Genomic DNA, 17,000 nt, shown 5'->3' with positions numbered 1-17,000 from the left:
GTCTCCGCCCTGGGGGGTCCAATCTGTGCTCGGGGCTGGAAGTGAACCCCCAGGGCACGTGTGGCTGGGTAACAGAGGGCAGTGGCAGACAGCAGCTCTTCTGGAAGAGCTTAAACCAACTTTTATTGACAAACCACAACAACATCATCCTAAAAACAACCCCAAAAGCTCCCCAGGTAGTGAGTAAGGGTCTTGCACACTTGAAGCTGAGAAAGGTGGATCTTCAACAGCTTAATATTGCAGTGGGCTGAAGAAAGAGACCTTCCCTCCCTCCCCCAATATACACAGCAAGAAAAGCCCCAGCCCCAAGAAGTAGTGGTCAGTACAAAATAAATAGGTAAACCAGCAGACCACGCTGAGCTCACACTGCACCAGAGAACGTGGCTCCATGGGAGCCTTCAGGCAAGTCCCACCACCACTGCTGCTTTCAGTGGCCTTAGAAAGATGCTTGAGCTGCTGGAAATCTGCCTTCCTGGGGATGGGGCAGCCCAGTCTGCCCCTTGCAGAGCCCAAGGGCTCTGCCAAGTCTCAACTGCTGTTGGGGCAGGGTGGCTGGCGTGCCCTGTGGTGGCATCAGCCCCTGCAGTCAGGGGCAGTGACCTTCAGGGCTAGGAGGGGGGCAGCGGCAGTGCTGGCATGGAGGCCAGGCTTTGGGGCTGCTCTGTGCCTTGTCCCCAAGCCCGAGGGGCTGGCGTGCTCCCAGCAAGCCCTGGCTGCTCTGCCCCACGTCACTGGTTCATGACTGCTTTTAACGTGTCCTGTGAACAAGCATTTAGGCAGCATTCCCACAGCTCCAGCAACGCAACCCTAGTGCTCCCTCTGCTTTCTGCTGGGGCAGAGGAGCTGAGCTGCCCAGACGGGGCACCGACCTCTGCCCCCAGTGGGTCAAGGCATCTGGGACCCACAGCACGGGTGACCCAGAGTAGCCAGCCACGCATCTCTGCCAGCCCAGGTGAGGGACACAGGACAGCCTGGGGACCAGAGGCCTTCTCCAACTCCACTGCTCTGAGAGTAAAGCCAAGAAAGGGATCCACAAAGCAGAAATGCAAAATAGGAGGCACAGCAGCAGGGAGGAGATGTCCCTCAAGGTTGCTGCAAGGCAGAGGCGAGGAGAAGGGCATGGGGCTGGGGCAGGCAGTGGCGCTGGGCTAGGGGTGTGGGGGAGGCCCCTTTGCCTCACGCTCCCACGAGCTTCTTGACCACGTAGCCTGGCATGCTGTAAAGGAAGAGGGCCAGCAGGATGAGGAGCAGCAGGGCCAACACTATTTTGATGATGAGCCACTTGTAGCGGGTGCAGGTGAGGCATTTGATGGACTTGAGGGGGTTGAGGAACCTCATGAAGGATGTGTCTGGGCGGCTGTTGGGGAAGCAAGCATCTGTCATGAATGCCATGGCCACAGAAAGGGAGGGCAGGCACAACAAGCAATACAACCAACATGTGAGCCAATGCGGCGGCAGCATTGTGTCCCACCCAGCCACTCCAGGGTGCAGCAGGCTCTCTCGGGGTTGGGGCCACAGCAACCATCCCCACTCAGATGTGGCTTTCCTGTGGCTGCCCAAGTGCATGATCCTCCCCGGCTCACCACAGTCTGCTCGCACCCTGGCACAGCCTTGACTTTCCTTTTACAAGCCCAGCTGGCAATGGAGAGGGGCACTGTGAGAGAGCCCACGATCTCCTTCCTTGGATAACCCTTCACGCAGTGAAAGAGCCTGACCTTGAGGATCAGGAGGGTTTCCAAGAGGAGCCAGCAGAATTTGGGCCAGAAGGAGTGCAGGGACTTGAGTGGGGGGGTGGGGGAGGGGGTCCTGATGAAGCTGATGTCCTGGCAACGGGTACCAGAGGGGAGGAAGAAGAGGTGGGAGGCTGGAGCTAGGAAGGGAGGGAGAGAAGGAAGAGACTAAGGAAAGGCAGGGAAGTAAATAGAGGGCACTGGAATGAACCAGGAGAGGTGACTCTGCCCCTTTTACCCTGCCCGCAGCCCTCATTCCTACATCCCCAGATAAGTGACCCCTTTCTAACCTTCCCCTGCCTGGCTACCTCCCCGGGAACCACCCGACGCAGCATCTCCCACAAATCCAGGCATCTGCTGGGGGAGAGGCGTCTCCTACTTACTTGGGTTTCTCCAGTGGGTCAGGCTCATTGCGAGCCAGCCCAGCAGGCAATTTCTCTGCCTCCTCTGCTCTCAGGAGCTGTAGTTCAGCTTCAACTTTTCCCTGCAGGGAGCAGAGAGAGGCCTGCTGAGACATGGGCAACGCTCTCCACCGCAGGCCCCAGAGACGGTGCCAGCCAGCGACATGGTGAGCAGAGGGGGCCCCATGTAGCAGAGGCAGGCATGAAGGAGCTCTGCAAAGGGGCCTCCGTGTACACAGAGGATGCACTCCCCAGGACAGAAAATCCTCCCGCTTCTCCCCATCCTTGCCGTCATCTCCAGCTCATCGTTTTCATCCCTGGCCACAAACGGCCACCAGCCTTTCACTCGCTTCTGCTTGAAGAGGGAAACCATGGCCAGCTCTGCCTCATTTGTCCCCATCTCCATGCTGCACTGCTTTGCAGTCTTAGCTCCCCGGGGAAAGCGCTTCAGGTCCAGCTCGATTGCCCCTGGTAGGAGAGGGCGAAGGATACATGGTGGCACCCCTCAACTGTGAGTCTTTGGCTGGAGGCGGGCTGGGCCAACATTTCCTGCCCTGAGCTGTGTGTCCTGGCATCCTCCCACACATCTATGGCCATGCATCCTCCGATCTCTCCACTATAGCCTGCTTTTTGGGTCACGTCCCCACCTCCTCTCACCCTCTCAAACATCTGCCCACGGCTTCCAGCCACCCTGCACTCCAAAACTAGCTTGGGCATAGAGCTCCCAGACAGGCACCTAAGGGAAAAAGCTAATGCCTTTGCTACAGGAGCAGCCTTTGAACAGCAGCATGAAGACAAGGCCTCTTAGCCTAACTGCTCTTACCTGCAGCATCCAAAGGCGTTTGTAGGACACAATTGGCTTAAAGACCAGGGCTGTCCTTCCAGGATCTGTTCCTACATAAACCTTGTCTCATCCCACATGCCTTCCTGCTCCATCAGCCATGTAACCTCCCCCTATCCCTCCAGCTTCCCTGTCACCCCAGCTCAGCTGGCCCTCCCCTCTTACCGAGGAAATCGTCGGCCGAGAAGCGGTCGGCATCCCAGACCTGCAGGGTGAGGCGAGCAGGGAGCTTGTCTTCAGTCTCATCCCAGGAGAACATAGACTCCTTCTTGGAGTTGACCATCTTCTTCTCTGCCATCAGGTAGTCAAAGGGAAAGGTGGAGCGCCAGCTGAAGTTGCCCTCGCCAGTGAGTGAGGGGTAAGGGACATGTGTGTCTTGCTTGTCCTCCTGCTGGCCCTTCAGCCACCTGCAGGGCCCAGAGGGATGAGAGGGGTGGCACATATTAGCAGGAGGGAGGAGAGGGCACAGGGCCATCCTGCGCATACAGCTGGCATGTCTCCAGGCCAGCAAGGCATGGACACACTGGAAGGACTCAAGAGTAACGAGCAATGGGCTAGGGTTGCTCAAATCACCATGTCAGCCTCGCCAAGAGACAACATAGGCATGAGGGCCCTAGAGGGAACAGGCTGATTGAGGGAGCAACATGCAAGCTGGTTATCAGGGTCCTTCTCTGGGCAGGGGGATGTTCAAGAGATGGAAAGGAGCAGGCAGCACTGCTGGGAAGTCTGGAGCAGAGCTTGCTGGAAGGAGCATTATGAATGTTCCTCAGCTTCTTCGACATGACAGGACACCTCTGTTCCTCAGGGAACTCTCAGATTTGTGTGAGTCGCTTGGTCCAGAGGGGCTGCAGCCAGCAGGGACATGGGTCCGTGCTTAGACACTTAGTACAGGGTTGTTCCCCTGGCCTCTGAGCATGCTGACACTCCCGCTCTGCCCTGCAAAACACACAGGGCAAGCAATCCCACCCCAAGCACAAAGGGAAGGCCTCTCACGTTTCAGATTCAGAGTCATCGCAGAAAAGCCACCCATGCATAAACCACCTACTTACCAGCCTTGAAACAGACAGTGACAAGACCTTGTCCCCCTCACGCACATGTACACAGACACAAATTTCACACGCCTGCCAGTATGCAGCAACGGCATGAGAGAGCATGGGTCCTGCCAGCATGTTAAAGTTCATCGCTCCAAGGGCACCTGCCCTCTGTGCAGCATGGCACTGGGAATGCCGAGGCAGGCACTGCATGCACTGCCCTAAACAACCCTCCACTGCACTCTGCAAACAGGACCAGACATAGAAAATGGAACACGTTCTCCAAGAGCAGCATGAGGTGCAAGACGAGGAGACCTGGCCTCAGCACACAAGCCTGCAGAGCAGCAGGGTAGCTTTTGGGAAGCAGTGAGCAGTTTAGCAGAGCTGTGGGAAATCAGTGCATGGTGTGATGTCAGCCATCAGCCTTAGATTCTGCTACACTAATCTGACCTTCCTCCTCATGCCTCTTTGCCATGACATAGGGTTTAAGCCTTTGGAGAAAGCTTGTTTTCTTGCCTGCTGCACATTGCACTATGATCTAGTTGCATCTTAACCCGTGCGTGTCAATTTAAAATGAATGAAAGTATCTGGGAAATCCAAATCGACTCTTGCTGAAGCAGGACAGTTCAGGCAGCTCCGCAGGGACGGGAAAGGGAAATCTGGGGACCAAATTTGGCGGAGCCCATGCTGAGGGCCAGTCTCAGAGCCCTGCTATATGAGGACAGGAGAAAAGGGACTCACAAGCACGTTAAGGTAAGTCGTGGGCCAGGGCTCACTCAGAGATGGTCCACAGGTACCATCTGCCCCATGCTGAATATGGGGAGGGTCAGTGCGGTCTGAGATCAGATAACCTGAAGGGACCAAGCAGCAAGACCTCGGCCATTACCCCCGACAGACATCTTCTCTCCCACCAGGAAAGCATCATCTTCCAAAACCACCTCATCCGTGTTCCAGATAATGACCTGCAGCTCAAAGCTGGGCAACCAGGCCAGGCAGCACAGACAGACACACACAGTAGGTCAAGCAGCCAGCAAGAGAGACACAGAGGCAGAGACAGAGCACAGCACATAACAGCACCACTGGCACCATCTGGCCCTCCCCATGGGGAAACCCTTCCTAGCTGCATCACAGAACCCCCCCTCTCCAAAACCAGCCCTGGGGCCTAAGTGAGCACCAGGACCCCACCACGAGGAGAAGTGGAAGTGGTGGCACTGGCCAGCCACATTGTACACACCCCGCTGACAAAAACGTCCCTGGATTTCTCGCCAGTCAAGTAGTCATCGTCCTCCAGGATGACCTCATCTGTGCTCCACACTATCACTCTAAGCTCATATCTGGCAGCAGGAAGGGAGACCAGGAGGTGAGGCACAGAGGGGGGAACAGAGGGAAGGGGCAGGAGGAGATGGGGTGGGCAGAAGGGAATGGGATGATGCTGCAGGAAACAGGGCGGCAGGAACGCCAACTGCAGGGCTCTCTCACAGCCGTCTTGTCCTAGGGACCAACAGGGCAGGAACACAGAGGGAAATGGTGCCTCAGCTCGGAGGCAGCCCAGGCAGGGTCAGAGGAGCAACAAAGGGACTTTTACCTTCATCTACTCTGAACTGCTGCATGGCCCAAGCCAAAGGCTCTAGGAGACAGCACAGCCTTAGTCTCAGGTACATTTGTGGTTACAATGCGGGTCTGTTGGCCCTGCAAAACAGTCTGAAGCCAGCTCTTTTCCTCATTTCCCCACCTTACCCAACCGGGCCACCCTCCTGGAAACACAGGACAATTTTCCCCTGCCTTCAGAAGTCAGCTCCAAAGGCTCTACCTGCTCTTGTGTCCCAGTCACTTCATCGGGCATCACTGCCTTTCCTAGGACTCCAGCAAGTTTGGAGCCTGTAAGATATTCCCAGCATTGCCTTTGGTGTGCAGGCAACTGGGGTTTCCCAGCCACACTCGGTTCACTTGGGAATTGTGCTGATGGATAAACCAGCTCCCGTGGGAGTTGCCAGAGGAAAAGCAGAAGCCAGTTTCCTTGAACTGGAAGCAGCTGCAGTGTGGACGGGCTAGAAGAGGACTGGAAGACAGTGGCAGAGAAAGGCAGCCATGTGGCCACAATCACATCACACGGCTGCAAGTGCCAGGGACTCCTGTGGAACTGCGAGATTCCTGCCATCTTCAGTGCCAGCACCCTCCTGCCTGCTCCTGTTGCGGGGGAGGGCAGGGGGGGGCTTTCTCTGTGCTGTTCCTCTATAGCACCTAGCACTTGTCCAAGCAACACAGGGATGCTCTTCAGAGCTAACAGGCCACACCGTCAGCTTGTGTTACATGCTGAAACTCCTGGCAAAGAGGGGGGAGCTGCGTTAAATCCCGAGGATGATACATCAGCAGAACCTTGCTGAAATACAGCATCTTCCTACAGACACAGGCACTCACGCAGGTGCTCTCCAGTGCACGTGTGAAGACATACATGGGCTGATGTGTCCATGTGTAACTTGACTGGAGCTCACGTTTATCCCTGCCAAAACAGAGCGACCAGAGCCATAGCCCTTCCTGCTCCATTTTCCCCACAGGGAAGGGTGCATTGGTGTTTTCAAGGCTATTGAAATCCTCCCTTCAGCCCCTCCGGAGGAATGTCTCAACTCCAGCACACGGGGCACTACTGAGCATGGCTGCCCCTGGCTGCATTGCAGATAAACCTCTGTTTTTTCCAGGCTGCTTCAGCAACTAGAACTTTCTCTGGCTTCAGCTTTCCTGCAGCTGCCTGCCCTGCTCTTCACATCCAAGCTACGGCCCTCGGAGATCAGAGGAAATTGTCTCCACTTTCATTGTGCTTTGGAGCCAAACACCAGTCGACTGAGCACAGGAGTGCAAGAGATTCCCACGAGGATGCAAATACGGCCTCTGCATCCCAGCCCCCGGGGACGGGCAAAAGGGGCCCAAGGACACAGTCTAGCTGGGTAAAATTGGCCTAGCATGGATGCTGAGGAACGCAATGTCTTCCTTCTGTCTAAAGGACTCCTAGAGGGGCTGAGCATCAGAGGGCAGAGGTGGAGAGGACAGGAATGGGAAGGAGAACTCTCTAGTTCACTGTCTGCTGCCTGCTCTGTCCTACCTGCCTTTACCAAGTCTCTCCCAGTGATCCGCCTGGGGCCAGGGCCCTTCCTTGCCCAGAGCCCCAGCCAGACTGGGAAACTCTCCCCTCCAGCCAAGGGCCTGTGGACGCCCTGACCTAGGCTAACCCCTGCCCCTGGGGCTGCGTTCGGGCTGGCTGCATTGGTCTGCCCCCTTCCCCATACCAGGCACTAGCTAGCAATTTGAACTCCTCGTCTAGACCGACACAGAGAGGTGAGGAGCTGCAGGGAACTGAACAGATGGGAACTGAAGCACCCTGCAAGGGCAGCTCCACAACCTCTGGGGAAGCGGAAGACAGCATTTGATGCCTCCAGTCTTGGGATCTCTGGCCATGCCAGTCTGGTTGGGGGTCCCAGGCACATGGCTGTGCTGAGCTGGGCCATGGAGAACCAGTAGAAGAGTGGGGAAGCAGGGCTCCAGCCCCAGCCATGGGTTTTCCCTGGGGTTTGTTGGCTGGCAGATTCCTTACTTCTTTGGTTTCCTGGGGGAAATATCAATGGCAGGGCCTGGTGCCAGCATATCCATAGGGAACATGTCAGGCAGGGGGGAAGCAGGGGACCCAGAGACTTCAGGGTATGAAATAGGTGCCAGCTGAAGATGAAGAGGCATTGAAGATTTAGTCAGCTGGGCTCAACAGGCCGAGTGTTAAGGACTGCTATGTCCAAGTGCCACTTTTCGTAGGCTGCCTCCCTCCCCACTGCTCCCCATGACAAGGGGGGTTGCAGCTTGTCTGCCCAGCTGAGGTCTCTCCTCCCTGCTTGGAGGCTAAGCAGGCCCTGCCCTTCCCCCGGATCTTGGGCTGCGGGGACCTGTTCAATGCCCGCTTGTCAGGGTTCAGCAATGGACGCGGCTCCTCGTGCTCAGGGACCAGCCTGCAGCCTGCGCGTGGAACGTCTTCCCAGTGGTGCAGCACGGTCAGTGCTAGGCGCTCGCTCCTCTGCCTGCTTCTTCTGTCCCGTGTGGGTAAAGGGAGGACTGAGTGTGGAGAACTGGGCAGAAGAGACACCAGGGACAGCAAACAATCCCAAGCAGGACCCAACCTCCTACTGACAGCAGGACCTCCAGTCTGGCTTTGCAAACTTCTGCTGACATCCTCTTCCCCAAGGCCACACACACTGCTCCTGCTGGCTACCTCTTCCAGCTCCTACCAACTTCAAGGCAGCAGGACTGCCTAGTAGTTGCTCCTCTCCGTTTCCTTGGGCCCACTTTGTTCTTGCACCAACACTCCCTAACTCCTCTTTCTCCCCTTTCTACTCCTAGGCACTCACAGAGAAGGTCCAGATCCCCTACCAGCCTGTATTTTCCCACGCTCAACAAGCTCTATATCCACCGACACTGCTGCCCCCCTCCTCTGCACCCCTCCTGGTCTGCATTCAACTGTGTTGCGTATATACGAGTGATTTGGACACAACCATTGTTTGGGGATGCAGCTATATGGACAGTGGCTTCCTAAGCCCTGCAAGGGCCAGGATGGGCTATCTGCATTGGTCCTTTGCCATAAACTGCCAGCAGGAAGGTTTCAAAGGCAGCTTTGGTCATGCCATGCCGTGGATGCTCACCAGTAACTCTGACAGCAACCTGGGTCATCTATAAGACACTGTCTAGCTGGTGACATAACGCAGGCCCCACACAAGGGGGTGGCTGGAGAGACATTGCAATGCTGCAGGGGGTGATGGGATTCAGTTCTGGATGATGAGGGGACACCCCATGCCCCTGCTCCCCTCCCCACCTTCACGCCATGGGGTGCGTACCATTTTCATCCTCCATCTCCGTGGCGCCACTGAAGACCCTCGTGGCCACTTTCACTCTTCCTCCTGGACCAAAGGGCGGCCCATCCACTTGGCCCTCTTTGCACAGCTTGCACAGCATTTGGGAAGGCTTCATGGGGTCACGCCACATGTTATACCCATGTCTGTGAACAAGAGCACAAGGTCAGACTTGGAGGAAGAAGGAATCTTTGTTTCCATCTGCCAGAAACGCAAATGTTACTGCCCCTCAGGAGCCAGGATTCATCAGGGAAGGATCTGAGGCTCCACATGTGAAACTGCAGAGCAAGGTAGGGCCATCCGTGCCCAAACTCTACGCTTTGCCGATACCTTTCCGCCCCAGGCCCTTCACTCTGTGCTGACCCAGACCTGCAATCCCCAGCACCCTCCACTTTGCCACTGATGCTCAGTTCTGCTGCTCCGGCCCAGCTGCTATTTCAGCAACCTCTTCATTTCTATATCCAGACCTACCAATGCCCCTCAGTCCCTTCCTCACCGCCCTGTGCTCCTGCTTACAACCTGCTCTCCTGCTACCCCACTGTGCTGGTCCCAAAGCCCATGTTAAGAGTGAGGGCACAGCACAGATTCCCTCATCATCAGGCAATGAAAGAGGGAGATCCCTACAGGAGATCTAGGCCTAGTGCGGAAGATGAAACTGACACGGGTCCAGACACCAGGTTGCACAGGGAAAGCTTGGCTCATACATGGCATAAGGCTGTGACACCCCACAAGTAGCTCGGTGCTTGCTGTAGTAGTGGTTCTCCAGGTCAATCTTGGTCTCTCCAACGAGGTCGTTGGTCCCCACCAAGTCCCAGTCGTACACCGCCACCCTCAGCATGGACTCCATGGGAAAGGTGGCCTCAATGTCAAAGGACCTGTGGCGGGAGAAAGGGTGGAGAGGGAGAACAGGCTGTAGCCATCCAAGGGTTTGGATGGCGCTCAAGACACATGCATGGGTGAGGTGGGTCTGCTCCAGTCTCTGGACAGTGTTTAATTGCACCTCCCACTGCAGTACATTCAGCTTACGTGTTGTCACTAATTCTCTGCGCGGACTGCTTCTGAACTAGCAGCCCTAGAAGGGAGAGCGATCATGAGGATTGCTTGACGTGGATGTCCCAATAGCCCTGAAACTAAATGTGTGTGTCACTGGAGAGCCGGCGATGCTGTTACTTGGGTCCAGGCCTAGCGCTTCCTAAAGTAGGCACCTATCTTGACCAGATACGGATAGCTCTTCAACACTCTTGACAGCGTTGACGAGACTGCTGACAAAGCAGGACAGATGACTTCAATGGGGACAGCTACACTGCACCCAAGGAAAGTTCAGGGCGATCAGTCCCATCTTTCGACCCCAAGCTGGGGCTATGGGATGGGTAGGGTGCAGGCCCAAGGGCTGGTGAGCTTCGCTCACTCTTCAGGGTGAAGACAGGTAACAGGGCTGGGGCAACTCACTCGCCAAAGACAGGATTCAACTGTTGGGAGATGTAGTTCTCCTCATCTTTGATGTCTGTCTTCCCCAGCTTGATGGCAATATAAGGATCAGCTTTCCCATTGATGTCAGCTGGGGGCAGCTCTGTGGCCTGTAGGGAAAAGATAAGATAGGTCAGCCCAGTCAGGGACAGTCCCTATTCTCCATCCCTGAGACCAGCTGGCCTTACCTGGCCATAGCTGTGTACCCAAGTCCTTTTATAAGGTCACCTAAATATAGGGACTCAATTTAAACCAGGGATCAGTCCTGCCTTCTGCTAACCTATGTCCCTGCCTAGGCATGTAGTGGGGCTAGGTGTGTTGGTCTGGGCTGACTCAGGTCAAGCCCAAGTGGCTGTGTCCCCTTCGGAAAGACATAGTCACAGTCTCCTTTGGCTTCTCTCTCATCAGTGGAAAGACGCAGGTTCCTCTAGCTAGAGACCCTCAGCAGAAACCTGACTGAGATGTCCAGAAGACATCCCTCCGCCTCTCTCTTTCCCTCCATGGATTTATTAGGGCCACGGGCTTCTGTAAGTAGCCCCCGCAAGCAGGGGTAAGTATCCTCCATCTCTCCAGTTCAGAGTCTAGTTGGAGGTCTATAACGAGCAGTGTGCCCCAGGGGTCAATACTGGGTCCAGTCTTGTTCAACTTATTCCTCAATGACCTGGATGAAAGGACAGAGGGCCTCCTCAGCAAGTTTGCTGAGGATACTAAACTAGGAGGAGCGGCTGACACACCAGAAGGCTGTGCTGCCATTGCGAGGGACCTGGACAGGCTGGAGAGTTGGGCAGAGAGGAGCCTCATGACATTCAACAAAGGCCAGTGCAGGGTCCTGCACCTGGGGAGGAATAACCTGGTGCATGGTGCATGGGCACCAGGAGAGGCTCGGGGTTGACCTCCTGGAAAGCAGCTCTGCAGAGAAGGACCTGGGAGTCCTGGTGGACAACAAGTTGACTATAAGCCAGCAATGTGCCCTTGTGGCCAACAAGGTCAATGGTACCCTGGGCAGCCTTAGGAAGAGTGTTGCTATCAGGTGGAGGGAGGTGAGGGCCTCCCCCTCTCCTCAGCCCTGCTGAGACCACACCTCGGGTGGTGTGTCTAGTGCTGGGCTCCCCAGTACAAGACAGACATGGAGCTCCTGGAGTGAGTCCAGCAAAGGGCCACTAAGATGAGGAAGGGCCTGGAGCATCTCTCCTAGGACGAAAGGCTGAGAGCGCTGCTACTCTTCAGCCTGCAGAAGAGAAGACTGAGAGGGGAGTCTCATCAATGAGTCTAAGCATGTGAAGGGAGGGTGACAGGAAGACGGGGCCGGACTCTTCTCCATGGTGCCCAGCAACAGGACAAGAGGCAACGGGCACAACCTGAAACATAGGAAGTTCTGTCTGAACATGAGGAAATACTTCTTTCCTGGGAGGGTAACTGAGCACTGGAGCAGGTTGCCCAGAGAGGCTGTGGAGTCTCCTTCCTTGAAGATATTCAAAAGCCATCTGGACACAATTCTATGCAACATGCTGTAGGTGACCCTGGTTGAGCGGGGGGAGTTGGACTAGATGATCTCCAGAGGTCCCTTCCAACTTCAACCATTCGGTGATTTTGTGATTCTGGGATTGCAATCTCACCTGCTATCCCCTTCTCAGGGCAATGAGATGTAGCACTGGATGGGAAACCAGGTTAGTGGGAAACGTAGGTGAAAGTAGGTCGCATTTATAAAACAACAGGGACAAGGGGTTGGCAAAGAGCCACCCAGGTGCTTCCAGCAGGGCTGAGATATCTCAAGATATCTTATCTTGACATAAGAATGGAGGTCAAGAAGGACTTTTTCCAGAGTGCACTCCATATAAAGAGACAGGCTGGACCACATTGATTATCACTCGGCATGTGTCCCAGGAGGTGACAAGCCCTTCAGCCAGATCTACTAATCCCTGCCTCCTCCTGGTTTGCTCAGCATATGCCTCATTGATTATCTAAAGGGGATTATGTAAAGAACCAGAATCTCGTAGTCTGGGCTGATCCAAATTCTTCTCTGAAGTTGAGCACTACAACGGACACCTCCATCCATCCTGTAGGCCAGGTGTCTGGACCTCACACAGGCTTAGTATCCCAATGGGGAGAGCACAAAGCTAGGAAGACGCCCCTTTCAAGGGCCCATCAGTGAGCTGCTTTAGTCCTCATGCTGCATCCTTGACCTTGCTGCCATCTGCTATCAGGTGGATGCTGGCACCAACAGCACCAAGAACTAAAAGTCAACTTCTCTGCAGCTTCAGCACCAGCTCTGGGTGCGAGCACTGTAAGGGAACACAGCATCACGCCTTGGCATACAACGTGGTTATACTCACCCGAACAACAGAGACTCGGACCAGCACATTGATGGGGTCATTGCTGGCGATCCCCTGGAACATGCCCAAGTCGGGGTCGTATCCTGCCTCCTTGCCCGTATCATCACGGAGCGGCACTTTGTAGACACAGATGGAGCCCTAGCACAAGGGAGTGCACAGCCTCAGTAGTCCTGCTGCTCCCGAGGCTCGGAGCGAGCAGACCCATCCCAAACCACCCTTCCTGAGAGCCCACTTTCTCTCCTTGTTTCTAGCCCTGTGCTGTAGTAGACAGGCGAGGTCTGGAAGCTTCCTCTGCCTCACAAGCACCCCCTGCAGAGGATACAACCCTGAGCAGAGCAACTGGACAACGTGAAGGACACCTGCAGAGGAATCAGACTAGCAAGGTGCTCACAGGCAGGGAATTCCAGGAATACAACTGGCAGAAAACCAAGAGCAATGGAAATAAAAGGTGCTGTCAAGGCAGGGGCTGGGAAATCCAGGAACTACCACGTGAAACACAGTTCATTTCCATGCTCCCTGACCGTCTGATCACTCCCTCCAGCAAGAGTTTAACTTGCATGCATTGGTGCAACATGGCAGGCAGCTCCGTGCTACTGGTGAAAAATAGTCTGCAAAGATAACTCCAGGCATGGCTTATATCCACAGCGGGTGATAAAGAGGATCTGCTTTGCCCTTGGCCTTCTGTAGGAATCACAAAAGATCTGGTTGCTGCAAAGGACTGCCCTCTGCAATGCACTCTGTGAAGCCACCTGACTCCTGGGGCTATCCTTGGAGGCTTACCCTCCCTGCAAGGAGATGTGGTTGAGTCAATGCAAATTGGTCTCTCTTACATCCAACCTCCTTTCAGCTAATGCACCTTCAAGGAGAGAACCCTATAGACAAGGCTTTCCCAAGCTGTCCCTGCCCTGACCCAACTCAGCAGCCACACTCACTCTGAGCCTCCCCACTAGCCGCTCCTCTTCTCTTGCGTCGTCATCATTGTCCCCGATCTTTCCACGGAGCAGGTTGAAGGTGTGCAGCCAGTCCTCAAAGTTATCAAACTCTCTTTCCAGCTCTTTGTTGAAGACCTGTGATGACACAAAATTAGAGGGGAGCAGTTTAAAAAAAAAAAAAAAAGATCCAATGGTTACCCAAGGACAATCAAAGAGATCATGGACATCACCGTTCCCAGTGACTAATTCTCTAGGATGCAAAGGGATCTCCAGGTCATTGGGTCAGACCTTGATGACATAAGCACCTTCCCAAACTGATCATGTATAGGAGGGAACCTCAGCTGAATGGGCTGTGTAGCTATTCCCCTTACGTGTATAATCCGGGTTCAAATTCCTTCTCAGGCCCAGAGTCACAGATTATAATACAGTAAAGTCCATGGACCACTAACCTGAACCAGGGCCCTTTCCTGCACTGAGTCTTGGCCAGGCTAGCTATGGCCCACAGGAAGCTCTCCCCCACCCAGGGCCCATCCAAACTGCCCATGGGATAGCCTTGCCCCAGGCTATTCCCTGCCCCTGCCCAGCAGTGGGATGGGGCTGGGCACATTGGCCTGGAGCCCTGGCGCCAGGCCTGGGGGCAGGGTCCTGGTTTGGGTTGCTGATGGGCAATGCCTGGCCCTGATCCATCTCCTACTATAGCTGTAGACTCTGATTCCACCGTGGGGAGGGTGTTCTCACCAACTTAGAACTTCTTCCTCCACTCTCAAGACCAAGTTGATGCCTTTCTCATACTACTCATTAAGCTACACGATTGCCTGATCCTTCAGTGCAGTTACAGAGAGCAAATCATAGCTCCCCCCACCTTTGGTTTTTTCCTGTAATTGCAAGTACTTCTGGTTCCAGCTGCATTGTGTGGGACAAAGCCACTGTGTGGGACAAACCCCTCCAAGAACTACATACAGTGATGGCTGTGATTCCTGCTGCCATGAGGCATGTTGGGTTTCAGCCCCACATACAGCAGCTGGTTGGGCACTCAGGATGCCAGTCACCTCAGGAGCTTTAGACATCCACTGGCTGAACATGGGAGCTGCCTGATCAAATGGGGGCACCTCTGGATGGGCAAATCATACAGTCATATGGGAACCGAGGTGGGAAGGGACCGCTGGCATTCAAAGTTAGAGAAGCTTGCCCAGGGTCAAGCTCCCATGTCTCCAAGGACTGAGAGCTCTGCAAAGTTGCAGCACACTCATGATGCATAAGTTCATTGTAGGAAACAAATGATGCTTTATGTCCAACAGGAATTTCCTTTGCTGCATCTTGCGTCCATTTCCTTCTGCACTCTCCTTTGTCCTCTGCCATATCCCCCTGCCACGTACCATCAGGTACCTGAAGATGGCAATTCAATCCCCCATTCACCTTCTCCTCTCCAAGCTGAACAAACCCAGCTCTCAGCCTCTTCCTCTTCTTGTATGCCACGTCCTCCAGACCTGTGACCAGCCTGGTGGCTTCCACCACTGGACTCACTGCAGTAGGTCAGTGTCTTCCTTGCGCTGGGGAGCACCACTCAGGACAGAGAAGCCAGAAGGGATCTGACAAGTGCCAGAAAGAGGGGAAGAATCCCTCCCCTCAACTTGCTGGCCAACTCTTGCTAATACAGCCCAGCATGCACTTGCCCTTCACTGCTAGAAGGGTTCACTGCTGACTTTTCCTGTCCCCAAGATCCCAGGTCCTTTCCTGCAAAGCTAGTTACCCTGAACTCTCCGTCTATGCAGAGAATTTGACAGTCCCAAGGCAAATCTCACCTAGTGCTAGATACCCCTCACACAGGTGAGATGCATCCAGCAGAGCTGATCCATCCTACTGTGTTTTCCACATGGCTAGGATCTGACTTCCATCCTGCTGCTGAGCAGGCAGAGCCTCCTCCTCCCCCTGCCAACACACATACCTTCAGTTCATCAATCTTCGGCTTGTTCTGCTTCTCAGGAAGCTCAGTGGCTCACTGCTGCTGCTGCTTCTTATTATCTTTGGGTGCCTTGGACTTCTTGCTCTTTGCCTGACCCTTGGAGCCTTTCATGGGAGAGTCATCCGGTTTGATTTCTGAGTCCAAGGGGAAGCAATGGGGATGGAGGAGATGGAAACGAGGGTGAGGTGGAGCGGAGGAAGACAGAGAAGGGGGAACATGATCACAGGCACTCAAACAAGAGGAACATGAAAGCTGACAGCTGCTACTGCCTGCAATTCCCATCTCAGTCCCACAGAAACCCTTCAACCTCTCTCCTCTCTTTCCTCAGCTCTGGCCATTGCTACCCAGCTCACAGCATTTCCAGGAGCCCACAGATCTCCGCGTAGGGAACTCCCACAGTTGACCCGAGCAGGAGTCATTTGGAGGACTACGAAACATGGACTGAGAGCCTAGGCTCTGCCTAGTTTCAACAGCACTGAAAATATCTGATCATAGCACCTTCTTGTCTTCTTTCCACTTGTCCTGCTGGGCTGCTAGTACAACACCCTTCCCAGTCTTCCCTGAAGGGCTCATTTCCCCATCTCACTCTGGTCTCCGCTACGTCCTTTGAAGCTGACAGCAATGGCGTTGGAGAAAAGAGAAGGGAGTGAAAAACATCAAGGGCACCTGGCTGGGCCCTGCTAGGTGCGCCCATGGAAGAGAATACTTCCTGTGCCCAGACCCCTGACACGTGCGCAGCTTGCAGAGCAAAACCCCTGCCTAGGTGTGTCTGAGGTGACAATGCTTGAAGCTCAGTGCCAAAGCACAGACTGCTGCTCTTCAAGGGTGACGCCAATGACTAGCTGCAGCAACAGGCTCTTACGATCGCTCTCTTCAGAGCAGTCACCAGCCAAGGACACAGTACAGTCTACCTAGAAAGGCATGCTCAAAGGAGGCTGCACAACACTGCACGCTTCTCCCACTCATGTGCAATCCCCAGCCCTCACTGCCTCTATCCCGCCAGCTTTCATGGCTGCTGCGCAAGGCAGATGAGAACAGACAGATGACAACAGATAAACCTTTAATGTGGAAGAGGAAAGCAGGAAGGAAGGGCAGTGTCAAAGGGGAAAGTGAACCCTGCTCAGAATGACTGACAGAGAACGAGGAGGCATACAAGGACACCCCCCCAACAGCTCTGCTACTACAGCAAGCCCAGGCAGAAGCTGCTCAGAGTCATTGCCAAGCTCAGCAGCACCTGGCCTCATCTTTCTCATGATACAAAGGCTAGTCTTCCAACAGAAGCCAGACTCTCTATTTTTCCCACCTAATGGAGTCTGCACGAACAGGACAACCACCCCCTCTCCTCTGAATTCACGACCTATGGAGAGCAGGGGAAGCAGGCAGCGCTGGGAACTCAGTGCTATCTGCTGCTACCCTTCT

General features: G+C 54.7%; 1 protein-coding gene across 1 annotated transcript in view; it reads right to left on the bottom strand.

Moving 5' to 3' along the window:
• Positions 1-1,176: 1,176 nt before the first annotated feature.
• Positions 1,177-17,000, bottom strand: part of LOC138066516 (otoferlin-like) — a 43,023-nt gene continuing 27,199 nt past the window's right edge. Inside the window, 13 exon segments of the mRNA XM_068936383.1 lie at positions 1,177-1,357; positions 2,114-2,214; positions 2,421-2,599; positions 3,138-3,379; positions 5,236-5,337; positions 7,590-7,693; positions 7,944-8,067; positions 8,868-9,032; positions 9,591-9,761; positions 10,336-10,463; positions 12,687-12,824; positions 13,619-13,753; positions 15,564-15,715. Coding sequence (XP_068792484.1) covers positions 1,177-1,357; positions 2,114-2,214; positions 2,421-2,599; positions 3,138-3,379; positions 5,236-5,337; positions 7,590-7,693; positions 7,944-8,067; positions 8,868-9,032; positions 9,591-9,761; positions 10,336-10,463; positions 12,687-12,824; positions 13,619-13,753; positions 15,564-15,715 — 1,922 coding nt within the window.

Source organism: Struthio camelus, chromosome 3 (genome assembly GCF_040807025.1).
Source record: "Struthio camelus isolate bStrCam1 chromosome 3, bStrCam1.hap1, whole genome shotgun sequence".
Taxonomy (NCBI): Eukaryota; Metazoa; Chordata; class Aves; order Struthioniformes; family Struthionidae; genus Struthio; species Struthio camelus.
The sequence above is the reverse complement of the archived record's forward strand: the minus strand, read 5'-3'. Positions and strand labels throughout refer to the sequence as shown.